Source organism: Silurus meridionalis, chromosome 5 (genome assembly GCF_014805685.1).
Source record: "Silurus meridionalis isolate SWU-2019-XX chromosome 5, ASM1480568v1, whole genome shotgun sequence".
Classification (NCBI taxonomy): Eukaryota; Metazoa; Chordata; class Actinopteri; order Siluriformes; family Siluridae; genus Silurus; species Silurus meridionalis.
The window spans coordinates 28,316,769-28,331,309 of record NC_060888.1 but is presented as its reverse complement, the minus strand read 5'-3'; the positions used below and the strand labels follow the sequence as shown (position 1 = coordinate 28,331,309).

Here is a 14,541-nt window from a genome sequence, read left to right as displayed (position 1 = left end):
TCTCTCTCTCTCTCTCTCTCTCTCTCTCTCTCTCCTTCTGAGGTTACAGTGATCACTGTTCCTGCTCCTCTTTCTTCTCAGATCTTCCCACTTTGTCCTGGTCTGCCTCTGGATGATGTTCTCTTCGACTGGAGGCGACTCTGTGCTCCAGTCGAAGAGACAATAGAAGAGACAAGAGACAAACTCCGGAGTAAGAACAGGAGCTTTGAGGATTTGGACTGTAGTTAATATCAACAGTCTGCTACACTGACTCAGGACTACAGTTTGCTCTGATCTCCATCACTGCACCTCAACATCGTTTATCTGTAATAAATGAACATTCGGTGGAACCCAGATGAGGATGAGGTTCCTCTTGAGTCTGGTTCCTCTCAAGGTTTCTTTCTTCTGCATCTCAGGGAGTTTTTCCTTCACCACAGTCTCCACCGACTTGTTCATCAGGGACAAACTTACACTTATAAAGAACATCTTCATTTTTATCTCCACATGATCTGTGTAACACTGCTCTGAGACGATGTTCATTATTAAAAGTTCAAAACAAATAAACATGAATAGAATTTAATTAAATTTATTCTTCCATGGAGAAAAGTTGATATCACTGAATGACAGTGATTGATAAACAGCTGCATAATAACATGTTTTTATGCCAGTTTTTCACTGTTAATAATATTAACATCATGTTAAAGCTAAAACAGTAAATAACATTTGTCATCATTTAATTCAATTTAATTTAATTTAATTTAATTTAGTTTTATTTGTATAGTGTTTTTATCAATTTATATTGTCTGAAAGCAGCTTTACACAGGTTATATATTGGATGGGTTGATTTATGTATTATTATTTATTTATATTTATTTATTTAAGTTTAGTGCTTATAAGTTTATCCCTAATAAACAAGCCATTGGCAAAAGTGGCACAGAAAACCATTATAATTAATATTTACACATTAATATTTCTCCTGTTTTCACAAAGACACTGATGTTCTTGATATTCTGCTGTTTTTGAGACTACAGTCAGCACATGGCAGCGCTTGATATTGATCAGGAATTAAACATTCTGTATCAATAAAAAGGGATCATTAAATGAACACTTTCTTTAACATGTAGAAATATATTTATTTATGTTTTTTAACATCATTGTTACATCTATTTATTTATATTTAACTTATTTTTCATAAAGAAAAAGTAAACTAGTTTTTGTGAGCAGATGATTTGAATCGTCTTAAATTATTTTGTCTGCCTCATTCATCTGTCTTTTGGTAAACCTTCTGTAAATGTTTGTGCAAGGCAAAAAGAAATTCATTTGCTTTAATAAACAAGGATTTTCATTTCAGAGCGGATTTGCGTTTGGTGACGCCCAGAAATTTCCATATAAAGGCAAAGTGCACAGAGCAGGAAGCGCAGAATGTCGACTAAGTGACCGAAACAAGAACAATTATTTCTTTGTGGACAAAATATTGGTATTTTTTATGACATTTACAAAAAAAGAAAGAATTAGCAATGTATCCAGTCAACTCACAGCAGTTAACAAGACCAAAATACAGAGAGGAATAACAGACATGGACAAAGAAATAAATAATAATTTTTAAAAAAGTGATTGACAAGTACATGTCTCCTGAATCTTTTATTTAAAAATGTAAAGCGTCTGCTGTTCAAATCCTTTTAAAAGAACACAATAAACACAAATTTTAAAATATAAACCTAAATTCTAAAATTTACTGCTAAAAGACTGTGCATATGACATCTTTGTGTATGTGTGTGTGTGTGTGTGTGTGTGTGTGCTGATTTAGAATTAATATGTGTGTCTCAGGGCTGCTACTGTAGTTTATCAGTTCTGCAAATTTTTTGGTATTTCCTGCTCAAACATGTCTGATTTAACTCATCAACACACCCTGCATGAGGACACAATGGGTGTGTTAGTGTTTTATTAAAGCAGAAGGATTGGGAAACACCACACACACACACACACACACACACACACACACACACACACACTCAATTCTAAACAATTACTCAGTTTTCAGGCTCAGTATTCAGTATCCTGTGTGTCGTGTCAGATGTGTGTTATTGTACAGTATACAATCAGAAGGAACTCCTCCACTAATTCAAATAAAAATCCACATTTAATGACTTCATATTGATTTAATTTAGTTTAGTAGTTTAGTAGCAAAGAATAAGATGGAAACTGAACTGCCAGTGAGATAATTACACTTAATAACATTTAATAACATTTAATAACACTTATTAGAAACAGTCTACATGACGTGAAGGTGTGTTTGGAGGAAGGAGAGGAGGTGTGTTTGGAGGAGAGGCTGAATGAGGTGGAGGTGTGTTTGGAGGAGGGAGAGGAGGTGTGTTTAAAGGAGAGGCTGAATGAGGTGGAGGTGTGTTTGATGTGGGAGAGGAGGTGTTTTGAAGGAGAAGGTAAAGGTGGTGGAGGTGTGTTTGGAGGAAGGAGAGGAGGTGTTTGGAGGAGAGGCTGAATGAGGTGGAGGTGTGTTTGGAGGAGGGAGAGGAGGTGTTTTGAAGGAGAAGGTAAAGGTGGTGGAGGTGTGTTTGGAGAAGGGGAGGAGGTGTTTGGAGGAGAAGGTGAATGAGGTGGAGGTGTGTTTGGAGGAGGGAGAGGAGGTGTGTTTGGAGGAGGAGGAGGTGGTGTGTTTGGAGGAGGGAGAGGAGGTGTGTTTGGATAAGGGGAGGTGTGTTTAGAGGAGGGAGGAGGTGTGTTTGGATGAGAAGGTGAATGAGGTGGAGGTGTGTTTGGAGGAGGAGGTGGTGTGTTTGGATGAGAAGGTGAATGAGGTGGAGGTGTGTTTGGAGGAGGGGAAGTGTGTTTGGAGAAGAAGGTGAACGAGGTGTGTTTGGAGGAGGGGAGGTGTGTTTGGAGAAGAAGGTGAATGAGGTGGAGGTGTGTTTGGAGAAAAGGTGAATGAGGTGGAGGTGTGTTTGGAGGGGGTGTGTTTAGATAAGAAGGTGAATGAGGTGGAGGTGTGTTTGGAGGAGGGGAGGTGTGTTTGGAGAAAAGGTGAATGAGATGGAGGTGTGTTTGGAGGAGGGGAGGTGTGTTTGGAGAAGAAGGTGAATGAGGTGGAGGTGTGTTTGGAGAAGGAAGAGGAGGCGTGTTTGGAGGAGGGGAGGTGTGTTTGGAGTAGAAGGCGAATGCGGTGGAAGTGTGTTTGGAGGAGGGGAGGTGTGTTTGGAGAAAAGGTGAATGAGGTGGAGGTGTTTGGAGGAGAGAGGTGTGTTTGGAGGAGGGGAGGTGTGTTTGGAGTAGAAGGCAAATGAGGTGGAGGTGTGTTTGGAGGAGGGGAGGTGTTTGGAGAAGAAGGTAAATGAGGTGGAGGTGTGTTTGGAGGAGGAGAGGTGTGTTTGGAGAAGAAGGTGGATGAGGTGGAGGTGTGCTTGGAGGAGAGAGAGCTGTGTTTGGAAAAGTAGGTGAATGAATTGGAGGTGTGTTTGGAGGAGGAGAGGTGTATTTGGAGAAGAAGGTGAATGAGGTGGAGGTGGGTTTGGAGGAGGAGAGGTGTGTTTGGAGAAGAAGGTGAATGAGGTGGAGGTGGGTTTGGAGGAGGAGAGGTGTGTTTGGAGAAGAAGGTGAATAAAGTGGAGGTGTGTTTGGAGGAGGAAGAGGTGTTTGGAGAAGAAGGTGAATGAGGTGGAGGTGTGTTTGGAGGAGGAGAGGTGTGTTTGGAGGACGGAGATGTGTTTGGAGAAGAAGGTGAATGAGGTGGAGGTGTGTTTGGAGGAGGAGAGGTGTTTGGAGAAGAAGGTGAATGAGGTGGAGGTGTGTTTGGAGGAGAGAGAGGTGTGTTTGGAGGAGGAGAGGTGTTTGGAGAAGAAGGTGAATCAGGGAGGTGTGTTTGGAGGAGGAGAGGTGTGTTTGGAGGAGGAGAGGTGTTTGGAGAAGAAGGTGAATGAGGTGGAGGTGTTTGGAGGAGGAGAGGTGTGTTTGGAAGAGAGAGAAGTGTTTGGAGGAGAAGGTGAATGAGGTGGAGGTGTTTGGAGGAGGAGAGGTGTTTGGAGAAGAAGGTGAATGAGGTGGAGGTGTGTTTGGAGGAGGAGAGGTGTTTGGAGGAGGAGAGGTGTTTGGAGAAGAAGGTGAATGAGGGAGAGGCGTGTTTGGAGGAGGAGAGGTGTTTGGAGAAGAAGGTGAATGAGGGAGAGGTGTGTTTGGAGGAGGAGAGGTGTTTGGAGGAGAAGGTGAATGAGGTGGAGGTGTGTTTGGAGGAGGAGAGGTGTGTTTGGAGGAGGAGAGGTGTGTTGGAGAAGAAGGTGAATGAGGGAGAGGTGTGTTTGGAGGAGGAGAGGTGTTTGGAGAAGAAGGTGAATCAGGGAGAGGTGTGTTTGGAGGAGGAGAGGTGTGTTTGGAGGAGGAGAGGTGTTTGGAGAAGAAGGTGAATGAGGGAGGTGTGTTTGGAGGAGGAGAGGTGTTTGGAGAAGAAGGTGAATGAGGGAGAGGTGTTTGGAGGAGGGAGGTGTTTGGAGGAGAAGGTGAATGAGGTGGAGGTGTGTTTGGAGGAGGAGAGGTGTGTTTGGAGAAGAAGGTGAATGAGGGAGAGGTGTTTGGAGGAGGGAGGTGTTTGGAGAAGAAGGTGAATCAGGAGAGGTGTGTTTGGAGGAGGAGAGGTGTTTGGAGGAGGAGAGGTGTTTGGAGAAGAAGGTGAATGAGGGAGAGGTGTGTTTGGAGTAGGGAGAGGTGTGTTTGGATGAGAATTTTATACTGCAAAATAAATTATTTTATTAAATAGCATCTCGGCTAACTTTAGGATCAGTGTAGCACCCACAATGCACTGCGCCGTTCACAGCGTGTCACATGACCCAGTTTACTGAGGCGGAAGTGACAAGCTAAGCAGCAGATCTGAGGAGATTAAATCAAGGTATGAGAACAAAAACACCTCTTTATGATTTTCTTTTCTTGGTGATGATTTAAGTCCCGTGTGTGTGATGGTGTCCTTGTGCCTGGTTTCACGTGACAGAGGCGTTTTGTCTGTTTGAAAGGTAGACATTGTAGCCGAGATGCTAATGCTAATGCGGCTTCCGTGTTTATGTCGGTGATGAATAAAGAACGAAAGAAAGAAAGAACGAAAGGACGACGAGACACTGTAACAGAAAGAGGGATAATAAGAGAATAAACAGGAATATACGGTTAGTTTTTGTGCTGGTGTGTGTGTGGTGCTCGTTTAGCGCACTTCTGAGTGTTAGTATGAGGGTTTGGGGTAAATAAGTGATTTAATACCGAATCTTTTCAATTCAGAAGAAAAGTCAATAAAATAAAGATATTTTAGATTTTAGACACCACTGGAAGATCCATCACTTATTACCTTTTGTTCTAATTGGTTTTTAAACACACATATGAAGGCAGAAGGAGAAAGAGGTTGGAGAAACATAATTGGGAAAAGTAGGCAGGAGAACAAGGAGATGCAGCAGCAGGTAAAGAGGGATGTGGTGAAAGCCAAGGAAAAGGTATATGAGGAGCTGTAGGAGAAGTTGAACACTGAGGAAGGAGAAAAGGATTTGTAGCGATTGGCCAGGCAGAGGAACCGAGCTGGGAAGGATGTACTGTAAGTTAGAGCAGTAAAAGATGGAGATGGAAATGTGTTGACTAGTGAGGAGAGTGTGTTGAGAAGATGGAGGAGTATTTTGAGGTGGAGCTGGAGGTAGCAGAGCTGAAGATGTTGAGATGTTCGTTGGGAGTGACGACAATGGACAGGATAAGAAATTAGTTTATTAGAGGACAGCACATGTAGGATGTTTTGGAGAAGAAGGTGAATGAGGGAGGTGTGTTTGGAGGAGGAGAGGTGTTTGGAGGAGAAGGTGAATGAGGTGGAGGTGTGTTTGGAGGAGGGAGAGGTGTTTGGAGAAGAAGGTGAATCAGGAGAGGTGTGTTTGGAGGAGGAGAGGTGTTTGGAGAAGAAGGTGAATCAGGAGAGGTGTGTTTGGAGGAGGGAGAGGTGTGTTTGGAGGAGGGAGAGGTGTTTGGAGAAGAAGGTGAATGAGGGAGAGGTGTGTTTGGAGGAGGGAGAGGTGTTTGGAGGAGGGAGGTGTTTGGAGAAGAAGGTGAATCAGGAGAGGTGTGTTTGGAGGAGGGAGAGGTGTTTGGAGGAGAAGGTGAATGAGGTGGAGGTGTGTTTGGAGGAGGGAGAGGTGTGTTTGGAGAAGAAGGTGAATGAGGTGGAGGTGTGTTTGGAGGAGAGAGAGCTGTGTTTGGAAAAGTAGGTGAATGAATTGGAGGTGTGTTTGGAGGAGGGAGAGGTGTATTTGGAGAAGAAGGTGAATGAGGTGGAGGTGGGTTTGGAGGAGGAGAGGTGTGTTTGGAGAAGAAGGTGAATGAGGTGGAGGTGGGTTTGGAGGAGGAGAGGTGTTTGGAGAAGAAGGTGAATGAGGGAGAGGTGTATTTGGAGGAGGAAGAGGTGTTTGGAGAAGAAGGTGAATGAGGTGGAGGTGTGTTTGGAGGAGGAGAGGTGTGTTTGGAGGACGGAGATGTGTTTGGAGAAGAAGGTGAATGAGGTGGAGGTGTGTTTGGAGGAGGGAGAGGTGTTTGGAGAAGAAGGTGAATGAGGTGGAGGTGTGTTTGGAGGAGAGGTGTGTTTGGAGGAGGGAGAGGTGTTTGGAGAAGAAGGTGAATCAGGAGAGGTGTGTTTGGAGGAGGGAGAGGTGTGTTTGGAGGGAGAGGTGTTTGGAGAAGAAGGTGAATGAGGGAGGTGTGTTTGGAGGAGGAGAGGTGTGTTTGGAAGAGAGAAGTGTTTGGAGGAGAAGGTGAATGAGGTGGAGGTGTGTTTGGAGGAGGGAGGTGTGTTTGGAGAAGAAGGTGAATGAGGTGGAGGTGTGTTTGGAGGAGGAGAGGTGTTTGGAGAAGAAGGTGAATGAGGGAGAGGTGTGTTTGGAGGAGGGAGGTGTTTGGAGAAGAAGGTGAATGAGGAGAGGTGTGTTTGGAGGAGGGAGAAGTGTTTGGAGAAGAAGGTGAATCAGGAGAGGTGTGTTTGGAGGAGGGAGAGGTGTGTTTGGAGGAGGGAGAGGTGTTTGGAGAAGAAGGTGAATGAGGGAGAGGTGTGTTTGGAGTAGGGAGAGGTGTGTTTGGATGAGAATTTTATACTGCAAAATAAATTATTTTATTAAATAGCATCTCGGCTAACTTTAGGATCAGTGTAGCACCCACAATGCACTGCGTTGTTCACAGCGTGTCACATGACCCAGTTTACTGAGGCGGAAGTGACAAGCTAAGCAGCAGATCTGAGGAGATTAAATCAAGGTATGAGAACAAAAACACCTCTTTATGATTTTCTTTTCTTGGTGATGATTTAAGTCCCGTGTGTGTGATGGTGTCCTTGTGCCTGGTTTCACGTGACAGAGGCGTTTTGTCTGTTTGAAAGGTAGACATTGTAGCCGAGATGCTAATGCTAATGCGGCTTCCGTGTTTATGTCGGTGATGAATAAAGAACGAAAGAAAGAAAGAACGAAAGGACGACGAGACACTGTAACAGAAAGAGGGATAATAAGAGAATAAACAGGAATATACGGTTAGTTTTTGTGCTGGTGTGTGTGTGGTGCTCGTTTAGCGCACTTCTGAGTGTTAGTATGAGGGTTTGGGGTAAATAAGTGATTTAATACCGAATCTTTTCAATTCAGAAGAAAAGTCAATAAAATAAAGATATTTTAGATTTTAGACACCACTGGAAGATCCATCACTTATTACCTTTTGTTCTAATTGGTTTTTAAACACACATATGAAGGCAGAAGGAGAAAGAGGTTGGAGAAACATAATTGGGAAAAGTAGGCAGGAGAACAAGGAGATGCAGCAGCAGGTAAAGAGGGATGTGGTGAAAGCCAAGGAAAAGGCATATGAGGAGCTGTAGGAGAAGTTGAACACTGAGGAAGGAGAAGAGGATTTGTAGCGATTGGCCAGGCAGAGGAACCGAGCTGGGAAGGATGTACTGTAAGTTAGAGCAGTAAAAGATGGAGATGGAAATGTGTTGACTAGTGAGGAGAGTGTGTTGAGAAGATGGAGGGAGTATTTTGAGGTGGAGCTGGAGGTAGCAGAGCTGAAGATGTTGAGATGTTTGTTGGGAGTGACGACAATGGACAGGATTAGAAATGAGTTTATTAGAGGACAGCACATGTAGGATGTTTTGGAGACAAGGTGAGGGAGGTGAGATTGAGATGGTTTGGACATGTGCAGAGGAGGGACATGGGGTATATCAGTAGGAGAATGCTGAGGATGGAGACACCAGGAAGGAGGAAAAGAGGAAGATCAAGGAGGAGGTTTATGGATGTGGTGAGGAAGACATGCAGGTAGTTGGTGTGAAAGAGGCAGATGTAGAGGACAGGGGGATGGAGACAGATGATCTACTGTGGAGACTCTTAATGGGAGAAGTCGAAAGAAGAAGTTGATCACACATCCAGTAAATCACTGTGTGTTTAAGGATGGTGTAGAGCTCAGTTTATAACTGTGTGTGTGTGTTTTAGGTGAAAATATCATGGCAGCTGCCAGTGTAAGTCGACCCGGCGTTTTGCCGAACGCAGAGAAATCACAGCTCACATTAAAAGGTAAAGTCCTGCCTTGTCGCACCATCACCTCCTCACACCATCCCCTCCTCACACTATCCCCTCCTCACACTATCCCCTCCTCACACTATCCCCTCCTCACACCATCACCTCCTCACACCATCCCCTCCTCACACTATCCCCTCCTCACACCATCCTCCTCACACTATCCCTCCTCACACTATCCCTCCTCACACCATCACCTCCTCACCATCCCTCCTCACACCATCCCTCCTCACACTATCCCTCCTCACACTATCCCTCCTCACACCATCACCTCCTCACACTATCACCTCCTCATCATCACCTCCTCACACCATCCCTCCTCACACCATCCCTCCTCACACCATCCCTCCTCACACTATCCCTCCTCACACTATCCTCCTCACACCATCCCTCCTCACCATCCCTCCTCACACCATCCCTCCTCACACTATCCTATCCCTCCTCACCATCCTCCTCACACCACCTCACACCATCCTCCTCACACCACCTCACACCATCCTCCTCACCATCACCACACCATCACCTCCTCACACCATCACTCCTCACACCATCCCTCCTCACACTATCCTCCTCACACCATCACCTCCTCACCATCACCTCCTCACACCATCACCTCCTCACACCATCACCTCCTCATCATCACCTCCTCACTATCCCTCCTCACCATCCCTCCTCACACTATCACCTCCTCACACTATCACCTCCTCACACTATCACCCCTCACACCATCACCTCCTCATCATCACCTCCTCACAATCTCCTCACACTATCCTCACACTATCCTCACACTATCCTCCTCACACTATCCTATCCCTCCTCACTCTATCACCTCCTCACCATCACCTCACACCATCACCTCCTCGCCATCACCTCCTCACACCATCACCTCACCATCACCTCCTTAACCCATCACCTCCTCACCATCACCTCACACCATCCCTCCTCACCATCACCTCACCATCACCTCCTCACCATCACCTCACACCATCACCTCCTCACCATCACCTCCTCACCATCACCTCCTCACCATCACCTCCTCACCATCACCTCCTCACACCATCACCTCCCCACCATCACCGCACACCATCACTTAACCATCACCTCCTTACCCCATTACCTCCTCACCTTCACCTCACACCATTACCTCCTCACCTTCACCACACCATTACCTCCTCACAATCACCTCACCATCACCTCCTCATCATCACCTCCTCATACCATCACTAATTCACCATCACCTCCTCACCCCATCACATCCTCACACCATCACCTATTTATCCCCATCCCATATTCACCTCCTTTTCATCACCTCCTCATCACCTCCCCAACATCACCTCCTCACATTATCTTCTTCACAACATCACCATCACTTGCTCACCCAGTTTACCTCCTCAGACACCACTTTCTTTTCATCACTTCACCATCACCTCCTCACATCACCTCTTCACCATCACCATTGTGGGGGTGAGGTGTAGTGTATAGTGGAGTGTATTGTGGAGTGGAGTGGAGTGGAGTGTATTGTGGAGTGGAGTGTATTGTGTATAGTGGAGTGGAGTGTATTGTGTATAGTGGAGTTTATTGTATTGCACGGTAGATTGGAGTGTATTGTGGGGGGGAGTGAAGTGTATTGTGGGGTGGAGTGGGGTGGGGTGTATTGTGAGGTGGAGTGGAGTGTATTGTGGGGTGGAGTAGAGTGAAGTATATTGTGGGGTAGAGTGGAGTGGAGGTATTGTGGGGTGGAGTGAAATGGAGTGTATTGTGGGGTGGAGTGAAGTGGAGTGTATTGTGGGGTGGAGTGAAGTGGAGTGTATTGTGTGGTGGAGTGAAGTGGAGTGTATTGTGGGGTGGAGGAAGTGGAGTGTATTGTGGGGTGGAGTGGAGTGGTGTATTGTGGGGTGGAGTGGAGTGGAGTGGGGTATTGTGGGGTGGAGTGGGGTGGAGTGTATTGTGGGGTGGAGTGTATTGTGGGGTGGAGTGTATTGTGGGGTGGAGTGAAGTGAAGTGGAGTGTATTGTGGGGTGGAGTGAAGTGAAGTGGAGTGTATTGTGGGGTGGAGTGAAGTGGAGTGTATTGTGGGGTGGAGTGAAGTGGAGTGTATTGTGGGGTGGAGTAGAGTGAAGTATATTGTGGGGTGGAGTAGAGTGAAGTATATTGTGGGGTGGAGTGGAGTGAAGTGTATTGTGGGGTGGAGTGGAGTGTATTGTGGGGTGGAGTGAAGTGGAGTGTATTGTGGGGTGGAGTGAAGTGGAGTGTATTGTGGGGTGGAGTGAAGTGGAGTGTATTGTGGGGTGGAGTGAAGTGAAGTGTATTGTGGGGTGGAGTGGAGTGAAGTGGAGTGAAGTGGAGTGTATTGTGGGGTGGAGTGGGGTGGAGTGTATTGTGGGGTGGAGTGTATTGTGGGGTGGAGTGTATTGTGGGGTGGAGTGAAGTGAAGTGGAGTGTATTGTGGGGTGGAGTGAAGTGGAGTGTATTGTGGGGTGGAGTGAAGTGGAGTGTATTGTGGGGTGGAGTAGAGTGAAGTATATTGTGGGGTGGAGTAGAGTGAAGTATATTGTGGGGTGGAGTGGGGTGGAGGAAGTGTATTGTGGGGTGGAGTGAAGTGGAGTGTATTGTGGGGTGGAGTGAAGTGGAGTGTATTGTGGGGTGGAGTGGAGTGTATTGTGGAGTGAAGTGAAGTGGAGTGTATTGTGAGGTGAAGTGAAGTGGAGTGTATTGTGGGGTGGAGTGGAGTGGGGTGTATTGTGGGGTGGAGTGGAGTGTATTGTGGGGTGGAGTGGAGTGTATTGTGGGGTGGAGTGGAGTGGGGTGGAGTGGGGTGTATTGTGGGGTGGAGTGGAGTGTATTGTGGGGTGGAGTGGGTGGGGTGTATTGTGGGGTGGAGGTGGAGTGGAGTGGGGTATTGTGGGGTGGAGTGAAGTGGAGTGTATTGTGGGGTGGAGTGAAGTGGAGTGTATTGTGGGGTGGAGTGAAGTGGAGTGTATTGAGGGTGGAGTGAAGTGGAGGTATTGTGGGGTGGAGTGAAGTGGAGTGTATTGTGGGGTGGAGTGAAGTGGAGTGTATTGTGGGGTGGAGTGTATTGTGGTGGAGTGAAGTGGAGTGCATTGTGGGGTGGAGTGAAGTGGAGTGTATTGTGGGGTGGAGTGAAGTGGAGTGTATTGTGGGGTGGAGTGAAGTGGAGTGTATTGTGGGGTGGAGTGAAGTGGAGTGTATTGTGGGGTGGAGTGGATGGGGTGTATTGTGGGGTGGAGTGAAGTGGAGTGTATTGTGGGGTGGAGTGGAGTGGAGGTATTGTGGGGTGGAGTGAGTGGAGTGTATTGTGGGGTGGAGTGGAGTGTATTGTGGGGTGGAGTGGAGTGGGGTGTATTGTGGTGGAGTGGAGTGTATTGTGGGGTGGAGTAGAGTGAAGTATATTGTGGGGTAGAGTGGAGTGGAGTGTATTGTGGGGTGGAGTGAAATGGAGTGTATTGTGGGGTGGAGTGAAGTGGAGTGTATTGTGGGGTGGAGTGAAGTGGAGTGTATTGTGAGGTGGGGTGGAGTGGAGTGTATTGGGGTGGAGTGAAGTGGAGTGTATTGTGGGGTGGAGTGAAGTGGAGTGTATTGTGGGGTGGAGTGAAGTGGAGTGTATTGTGGGGTGGAGTGGGGTGGAGTGTATTGTGGGGTGGAGTGTATTGTGGGGTGGAGTGTATTGTGGGGTGGAGTGAAGTGAAGTGGAGTGTATTGTGGGGTGGAGTGGGGTGGAGTGGAGTGTATTGTGGGGTGGAGTGAAGTGGAGTGTATTGTGAGGTGGGGTGGAGTGGAGTATTGTGGGGTGGAGTGGATGGGGTGTATTGTGGGGTGGAGTGGAGTGGGGTGTATTGTGGGGTGGAGTGAAGTGGAGTGTATTGTGGGGTGGAGTGAAGTGAGTGTATTGTGGGGTGGAGTGAAGTGGAGTGTATTGTGGGGTGGAGTGGATGGGGTGTATTGTGGGGTGGAGGAGTGGAGTGTATTGTGGGGTGGAGTGAAGTGAAGTGTATTGTGGGGTGGAGTGAAGTGGAGTGTATTGTGGGGTGGAGGAGTGGAGTGTATTGTGGGGTGGAGTGGTGGAGTGTATTGTGGGGTGGAGGAGTGTATTGTGGGGTGGAGTGGGGTGTATTGTGGGGTGGAGTGGAGTGTATTGTGGGGTGGAGTGGAGGTATTGTGGGGTGGAGTGGAGGTGTATTGTGGGGTGGAGTGGAGTGTATTGTGAGGTGGGGTGGAGGAGTGTATTGTGAGGTGGGGTGGAGTGTATTGGGGTGGAGTGAAGTGGAGGTATTGTGGGGTGGAGTGGAGTGGGGTGTATTGTGGGGTGGAGGAGGTATTGTGGGGTGGAGTGGAGTGGAGTGTATTGTGGGGTGGAGTGGAGGTATTGTGAGGTGGAGTGAAGTGGAGTGTATTGTGGGGTGGAGTGAAGTGGGGTGGAGTGGAGGAGTGTATTGTGGGGTGGAGTGGAGGGGTGTATTGTGGGGTGGAGGAGGTATTGTGGGGTGGAGTGGAGGTATTGTGAGGTGGAGTGAAGTGGAGGTATTGTGGGGTGGAGTGGAGGGGTGTATTGTGGGGTGGAGTGGCGTGAAGTGTATTGTGGGGTGGAGTGTATTGTGGGGTGGAGTGAAGTGTATTGTGGGTTGGAGTGAAGTGTATTGTGGGGTGGAGTGGAGTGTATTGTGGGGTGGAGTGAAGTGTATTGTGGGTTGGAGTGAAGTGTATTGTGGGGTGGAGTGGAGGTATTGTGGAGTGGAGTGTATTGTATAGTGGAGTGGAGTGGAGTGTATTGTGGAGTGGAGGTATTGTGGGGTGGAGTGTATTGTGAGGTGGAGTGAGTGTATTGTGGGGTGGAGTGGAGTGGGGTGTATTGTGGGGTGGAGTGGAGTGGGGTGTATTGTGGGGTGGAGTGGAGTGAAGTGTATTGTGGGGTGGAGTGGAGTGGAGTGTATTGGGGTGGAGTGGAGTGAAGTGTATTGTGGTGGGAGTGAAGTGTATTGTGGGGTGGAGGAAGTGTATTGTGGGGTGGAGTGGGGTGTATTGTGGGGTGGAGTGGAGTGTGTATTGTGGGGTGGAGTGGAGGAAGTGTATTGTGGGGTGGAGGAGTGTATTGTGGGGTGGAGTGGGGTGTATTGTGGGGTGGAGTGGAGGTATTGTGAGGTGGAGTGAAGTGGAGTGTATTGTGGGGTGGAGTGGAGTGGGGTGTATTGTGGGGTGGAGTGGAGTGGAGTGAAATGGTGTAGTCTCTGATGTTGACTCAAAACAAAAATGAAAGTAAAATGTTTCCATAAGTTTGACTGAAGTGCCTTTCCTATGGTGCACTTCACCTTCACTCACACTAGATGGCGATATTTAATTTCCTCACTTCCTTGTTGTCGGCTCCTCTTACCCCCTCCCCACTCACACACACACACACACACACACACACACACACATACACACATCTACACACACACACTTCATGAAGTAGAAACATGAGAGACATTGTGTCACAACATTAACATGGATGAAACAGATTCTCTCTCTCTCTCTCTCTCTCTCTCTCTCACACACACACACACACACACACACACACACACACACACACACACACACACACACACACACACACTTATTTATTGTACGTGTGAATGTAAACACCAAAGTGTGTGTATAATATTAATGACAGTATAATAAAAGTGGAATAACACTACTCTTTTTAATGTCGTGTGTGTGCGTGTGTGTGCGTGTGTGTGCGTGTGTGTCAGTGGTATCTGCGAGGTCTCAGTCTCCGAAGCTCCCGGCTCGTCTGGCACGCGGCAGCTCGTTCGTGGAGGTGACGGCCGATGGTCTGAGCACTGAGACGAAGAAAACCTGCAAACGCAGCGGAAACGACCTGCAGTGGAACGAAGACCTCACACTGTAAGTCTTCATCATCATCATCATCATCTCGTTCACCATCTGACAGTGTGTGTGTGTAAAGGTGTGTGTACAGTCAGGATGAGAATTGTTACAGAATCCTGGT

At 47.3% G+C, this 14,541-nt stretch overlaps 1 protein-coding gene across 5 annotated transcripts in view; it reads left to right on the top strand.

Annotated features, from left to right (window-relative positions):
- The first annotated feature begins 4,712 nt into the window (after window positions 1-4,712).
- Window positions 4,713-14,541, top strand: part of wwp2 (WW domain containing E3 ubiquitin protein ligase 2) — a 57,511-nt gene continuing 47,682 nt past the window's right edge. For 3 of the 5 annotated variants that reach the window (XM_046850576.1, XM_046850577.1, XM_046850575.1), the window contains exons 1-3: window positions 7,103-7,242; window positions 8,457-8,537; window positions 14,285-14,438. In XM_046850576.1, coding sequence (XP_046706532.1) covers window positions 8,468-8,537; window positions 14,285-14,438 — 224 coding nt within the window. In that variant the 5' untranslated portion in view covers window positions 7,103-7,242; window positions 8,457-8,467. Of the gene's footprint in view, window positions 4,871-7,102; window positions 7,243-7,436; window positions 7,511-8,456; window positions 8,538-14,284; window positions 14,439-14,541 lie in introns of those variants that run through there. The other 2 variants (XM_046850578.1, XM_046850579.1) reach the window with 2 other exon arrangements.